At 36.4% G+C, this 7276-nt stretch overlaps 1 protein-coding gene across 1 annotated transcript in view; it reads left to right on the top strand.

Moving 5' to 3' along the window:
• Window positions 1-7276, top strand: part of KCNT2 (potassium sodium-activated channel subfamily T member 2) — a gene marked incomplete at its 3' end in the record, with an annotated part of 574934 nt that overhangs the window by 564372 nt on the left and 3286 nt on the right. The window contains exon 24 of the mRNA XM_007941175.1: window positions 5574-5675. Within this exon, the coding sequence (XP_007939366.1) occupies window positions 5574-5675 (102 nt within the window). The remainder of the gene's footprint in view (window positions 1-5573; window positions 5676-7276) is intronic.

Below are 7276 nucleotides of genomic sequence, written 5' to 3'. Positions count from 1 at the left end.
ACTCTAACTCTCACTGCCCTTGAGTCAGATCTGACTCATAGTGACACTCCCTTGAGTTTCCTGAGGCAGTATCACTATGGAAGTAGGTTGCCAACATTCCTTCTGAGGAGTGGCTGGTGGGTTTGAACCGCCAGTCTTCTAGTCAGCCTTAGGTAATGCAAATCAAAACAAGGAGATACCATCTTACCCCATAACTAGTAGCAAAGTTCAGCAAAACAGAAAATAAGAAATGCTGGCAAGGGTGAGAGTGATTAAGACCCTTAAACTGCTGGTAGGACTGTCAAATGATACAACCACTGTGGAAAGTAGTATGGCAATTCCTTAAAAAATTGGAATTAGAAATACCTTTTGACCCAGCCATTCCATTACTAAGTATATACCCTAAAGGTGTGAGAACCAGGATAAGAACAGAAATATGCACACCCATGTTCATCACAGCAGTATTTACAATAGCCAAAAGATGGAAACAACCTAGGTGCCTGTCAACAGAAGAATGGATAACCAAACTATGGTACATGCACATAATGAAATACTATGCAACCCTCAAGAATAACATAGCATCTACAAAACAGCACATAACATGGATGAACTTGGAGGACATTATGCTGAGTGAAATAAGTCAATCACAGAAGGACAAATATTGTATTAGTCTGTTATTGTAAAACTCAAGGAAAGGTTTTTATGTGGAAGGAAATTTTCTTTGTTGGTCACCTGAGGTGGGAAGAGAGGAGAGGGAACACTTTTAGATAGGTAGAGAAAAGTAGTGATTTGGGTGAAAAGAATGGCAATGTACCAAATGTAAGTGATCAACATGGTGGCATTGAGGAAGAGGAAGATGTAGAGAGACTCATGGGAGGTACAAACAACAAAGATGAACTCTTTTGCACACATAGTACTGTGTTGTCAGTGAAGGCAAACATTGATGTACAGGTAGATAAATGGGTGATAGGCTGAACTACTAGGTGTGCTTATGCAGAGGAGAGTGAGCCGAAGACCATGCATAAGGTTGGCAGACAATGTTTCAGTGTATTTCAGACAGTGTATTTGTATGTTCTGTGAGAATTCCCGGGTATATAGTAGAGCTGACAAGGGACAGGTTGTAGTCACTTCTTGGACACAGCCAGCTACCCAGAGGGAGTGAGTAGTTGGACCTGTGGGATCAGAACCATAGTCTCAGGGGTCATCAAACTCAATTAGCATAACATACTACACAAAAACATAGTTTCACATCCTACTTTAGCAAATAGTGACTGGGATCTTAAAAGCTTGCAAGCAGCCATCTAGATGCACCAATGGGTTTCTCCTCATCCAGACCAAAGAAGAATGGAGAAAACCAAAGACACATGAAAAAAATCAGTGCAAGCAGTTGGTACACCATGACTATGAGACCAGAAGACCTAGATGGTGTCCAGCTACCACTATCAACTACTAGGAGAGGGATCTGTGTAGGAGATCCTGGATAGAATAGGAGAACAATGTGGAACAAAACTCAAAATCATTACAAAAAAAAAAGGACCAGGTTTGCTGGTCTGATAGAACCTGATGGAACCACTGAGATGAGGGGCCCTAGCTGCCCTTCAGGTGTGGAACTGAGCCCACTCATGTGGCTTGCAACCAAACAAGAGACAGGCACATGAGCTGAACATTAAATTAGGTAGATACACTTCTTGGAGAGATCAATCATGGAAGAATAGAAGGACAGTGTACACACAGGGAGACAGCTTAGGGGGCAGGAGTGCATGGGAGGCATAAACACAGGGAAGAGATAACTATGAAGAGGAAGTGGGAGGGGAATTGTTGCATTGTGGGAAATTGCAGTCAATGTCATGTGACAAAGTGTATGTGAGCTGCTGTATGGAAAGTGAATTTGCTCTGTAAACTTTCATCTGAATTACAATAAAAATTTTAAAAAAATATAGAGACTAAGCAGTGTTTTGTTCTGTTATGCATGGGGCCTCTATGAGTCAAAACCAACTTAAAGGCACCTAACAAAAACAATGCATTTGTCATAAAGAATTATACTTATCAATAGGATTCAAATGTGTGGAGATAAGAAGAGAGTTCATATCCTACAGGGTAAGCACTGTAGGAAAAATAAAAAGTTTTGCATTTGAAGAATGTATTGTGTGAACTGGAATGTAATTAAATGTTGTGTGCATAGATGTGCTAATGAATGGATTTTTGGAAAAGTAAATGTACTATCTAATATAATTGAAGTGAAATATTGTGTTTATTTAGATGAATAGTAAGAGGAACTATTTGAAATATTGTTTGAATCTTTATTAAACATAGAGTGTAACTCACTTGAGTTAACAGATGTGTCCTCTCAGTCAGTAAGTATTGGGCAAGGATAACCTAAGTGAATAAACTACTTTACACCAAGATCATCCTTACTTCTCACCCTGGAACTTGTCAGTCTCAAACCTGTTTACCTGGACAAACTCTTTTTGCAGAAGAAATTTAACTCTCTCGGAGAAATACTGATTCTGTCTTCTTTAGGAGTGTCTAAGACAATCTGAGTTGTAGATTGAACTAAGCTTATATTATTGAACAAAAAAAAACATTATCAAAGTTGTTAGAGAATTAATTGGCAGCATCATATAGTATGAGTTAGAATAACAAATGACTTAAGGCTGGAAAAACTAATAGTAGAATGAAGACTCAACAAGTGGTATAGCAATGGGATGTAGAAGAGGTAAGATAATTGCATGGACAAGTGATAGAATTTGGAAATTTGATAAATGGAGGGAGATGAAAAACGGTAGGAGAGGGAGAGAGTAGAATTTTTACCCCTTTTGTTGAAGCATGATAACCAAAACCAAATTCACTGCTGTCAAATCCGATCTGACTCATAGCGACCCCTCCTTGGGTTTCCTAGGTGGTATTGTTACAGACGTAGATTGCCCACCTTCTTTCTGAGGAGTGGCTGGTGGGTTTGAACCACCAGCCTCCTGGTTAGCAGTCAAATACCTTAGGTACTATGCCACTAAATGATAATGAGTTTATTTTTGAAACTTGAAATTAAGTTTATAGGAAAATACTCAGAAGTAGAGTTGGGGAAAGATGGATGAGCTAATTTATGAATTTGGGAGTTTTATTCCTTTCCTAGGACTGCAGTAACAAAATACCACAAAGTAGATGGTCTTAAAAAGAAGAAATTTCTTGTCTCACAGTTCTGGAGGTTGAGAGTCTTCGATCAGGGTGATGGCCAAGTTAGTATCTTATATGGCTTTGAGAGAGAGAATCTGTTCCATGCCTGTCTGCTAGCTTCTGGTATCTTCCTTGGCTTGTAGCAGTGCCCTTCCTCTGTCTACCTATGTCTGTTCTCTTTTATAAGCCCAGCATTCAGAAGGGATTAAGGACCACACTATTCTGGTAGTACCTCATGTTAACATAACTGATAACATAATAAAACTCAAACAAGGTCATATTCACTGGGATATGTTGGAACTTCAACATATCTTTTTAGGGGACATAATTCAATACGTAACAGATTCCTGGATGAAATATTTAAAGCCAGAGATTAGGTGGTTATACACTGAAAGGGTAGAAAGAAGAAAGTCAGAGTTGGAATAATGTTCTAATTACTAAACCATGGCTTTTCCCACTTGATTTTGTACATTGTTTGACATCATATCTTCCTCTACTTATAAAAATCTGTTGTGTCCAAGTCTTCTCTAGATCTCCATTTTTGCCTACTATTGGGCCTTCTTCTGCCTCCCACCCTATCACACACACACATAATCACCGTCAGAGAACTCTCCTAAACCTCTCTAGTGCCACCATCAAAGCACTACCATATTTAAACTCTTGGTCTAAATATGAACAAATTCATTCTGCATTTAATTCTCATTTAGTTCTACTCCAACTATATCTAACACTTAAAAAGAAGAAGGAAATGTGATAGAAAATTAGGAGATAAGAAAAAATGCAAAACCTAACAATTTACCTTGCCTTGTGTCCCCTGCCCCTAACTGACTAGAAGACTAAAACAATAAAGAGGGAGGATGACCCTTGGATCATTAATCCTATCCATATGGAGTTGGGCCATCAAGGCTTTGAAAATAAGACTATGGATAATCTATGAGAAAACCCAACAATCTTTCCCACCTGGCCCAGGACAGATCCTGAAATTAAAATCCTTAGGGGTCCTGGCACTATATTCTTGATACTTGCTTTAACATGAGCTTAAGATAAGATGGTTTTGGTTTCCTTTGGATGTTTGCCACACCTCTAGGACTAGATTTGGCACCAAATTCAGAAGAAAGCCTGCCTATCCCTTCAATAAAAACAGCTTAATTCCTTTTGTCTCTAAGACTCTTATGGGAGCTGTTCAAATTAAGCACTATTGACACCTAGGCTAACTAATTTTATTAGCCTATAAATTAAGATATTATGATGATGAAAATAGGGGCTCCACTTGCCTGCCTCTCTGTTTACTGTTTTCTACATCTCAAGTGAGGATACTATGGTCTGAACATTTTTCTCAGTCAGATAGACATGATGGAAGTGATAAGAGTAGCTTCTCTTGTCATTTTGGCTTCTGCTGAACCCCAACTTCATCTTTTTGTCCCTGGAGAAGCTCAGGTGTCACATACATCATCAAAATAAGCAATAGCAGCAGCCCTCCTTTATCTCCAACACTCATTTTTTCAACAATGCTCCCGGCCACCTGTTATTCACATGGGGTGAATGGAAGACTTCTCTTCATATCCTTCATATTTGTTATATTAGAAATAGAGGCTTACTTCTTCCATTGCCTCAACAGAAATGAGGCCTGAATTCTTATTTGCTTAGCTAAATCTATTTTTGCCTAGTAAAGAAAATTTGGTAACAATAGAAACTAGCACATTTTTATGGTTAGTGATTGTTGATAAGTGCAAAGTTCATTCGCATTCTTAGAAAACTCTTTCCAGCTGTACACAAATTTGATACTTCCTCTCATGCCTTCATTTATTGAGGCAAGATAATAACAGAATTTTTTAAAAGAAGCTCTCATGCATATAACACACACTCACATACACACGAAAACATTTCTTTGTTTCTAATTTATAGAAGCTTAGCTACCTATTGGTGTAGCTGACACAACGTAAAGGCAGCCCGAGAGATGAATGCTAGAAACTGTTGGATGGGATGGCTCCTATCTGCCTTTTTTTCTGTATGTGTGACCTCATATTTGCAAATATTCAAAAGTAAATTTTCTAAGTATTATTATACATTATTATGGCTTTATTTAAAATTTGGTTAAATAATTTTATTTTGTTTGTTTCTTTCATGTCATCTAAATCATTTTCATGAACGATGTATGAAGGATAAATGTTTATCATATGAAAAGATGAACCCTTGTAAACTATGAAATATTTGAGTTTTAATTGGTTACGAAAATTTTGGTTATGAAAATTAAAGATTTTTTTTTTTTTAAATACAATGATAAGTGAAGTAATGACACATTCATAGCTGAGAATCATATGATGGGAATATCTTTTGTCACATATGTCAGAAGTGCTTAAGTTGGCAGAAATACAAAAAACACAAAATACTTACAAATTTTTCTATCTTGAATTTCTGAGCAGAAAGAACGAGAAAGAGGTTCTAATTTGGCCTTTATGTTTCGACTACCTTTTGCTGCTGGAAGGGTGTTTAGCATCAGTATGTTGGACACACTTTTGTATCAGGTATGCAATGCTTTCTTCTTTCTCCCTAACATGTATTTTTGTACCTTTTTTAAACAAATTATTGGAATGAAGAGTTCATCTAGTGTTTCTCAGGGAGTTATTAAGTCAACTTCAACTCTGGAAGTAATTTTATATTTTATTGCATGTATTTCATGAATTTAATTACACACCTATTTCTATGAAACATTTGATAAGAAAGCATTGTTTTTTTTTGTTTTCAGAATAAGCTATGGAAATTTTTTACAGGAATTTTTTGATACCAGTGGCCACTAGTATTTATTCTGACACTTTAATACATTTTGCATATTACTCTAATGATGTTACTAGATTTTTAAAAAAGCTAGGAAAAATTACTAGATTAAAAAAAAAGACAGCATACACTATAATAAACAATTTTTCAGGCTTGAAAATTAATTTTTCAGCAAATTAATATCAATAAGCTGATAAATCAAAGCCATTTAAAGCATCTGAGAATATTGTTTTCTTTAGAAAAATATAAAAAGAATTTTAGAACTAAGAACTACTTAGTTTGTTCCCTAAAGCCAAAGTTAAAATTGTCATTTTATTATACCTGAGAAATTATGGAGGTTTTTTTTACAGAAATATATTTAATATTTTTAACCCTGCCAGAAACTAAACAGCAGTAATATTAAATATTTCCTGATTCAAGTAATCCATTTTAACTATTTTCAGTAAAAGAAATAAAGGTATTTATAAGGCTTTAAATTTTTTTATAATTTTAATTGCCAATTGAAGCAGTTAAGCATTTTATTATGCCTATTTTTAACTGTATGTACAGTTATGTACTCTCTAAGATAGTTAACCTTTCCTACTGGCCTTGGGCTAATTTTGCCCATGAGTATGCCTCTGGCAATGTCAGTAACCTTCTGCTGATGCCAGATGAATGCAAGAGCAAACACAGCAAAAAAGAATAAATATTTATATTTGTCTTAAAATTTCCAGACACTGTGTGGGCATTTCAGGAGGTCAGGCCCAACCCAAACACCATTAACATACACCTACAGGTAATCTTTTGAAGAGAAAATTACAGGGGAAGGTTTTGTTTGAAGAGTAGTGTTGAAACTGAAGACATTGTATCAACAACAGTAAAATATTTGTGTATTATCACACACCACTGATTTTCAAATTTTTTTCAACCATAGTATCATATTCTTGAAGTCCCTGGGTTGTGCAAAGGGTTATGCACTAGACAACTATCCTATGTTTAGGTGGCAGTGGTGGTTCCCTGGTAGAATTTGGGCCTTCCAGCTGGGAGTATGTGGTTCAATTCCTTAGTGAAGTACTTTAAGTGCTACCACCCATCTGTCAGTGGAGGCATACATGTTGCTACGATGCAGAACAAGTTTCAGTGGAGCTTCCAAACAAAGACAGATTAGGAAGAAAGGCCTATTTCTTAAAAAAATTAGCCAGTGTAACCCTATGGATCACACTGGCCTAATCCAGTTGTCCTGAGGTCACTATGAGTTGAGGGCAGCTAACAGCAAGAAGAACATATGTTTCCATGAAATCTCATGAGGAAATTTACTGCATAAGTAGAAGCAAAATTGTTCCATGGAAGTGGAAAGTATTAATTTATTCCT

This window comes from Orycteropus afer, unplaced genomic scaffold, assembly GCF_000298275.1.
Source record: "Orycteropus afer afer isolate SDZICR_OR568_19922 unplaced genomic scaffold, OryAfe1.0 scaffold00075, whole genome shotgun sequence".
Lineage (NCBI taxonomy): Eukaryota > Metazoa > Chordata > Mammalia > Tubulidentata > Orycteropodidae > Orycteropus > Orycteropus afer.
The sequence above is the reverse complement of the archived record's forward strand: the minus strand, read 5'-3'. Positions and strand labels throughout refer to the sequence as shown.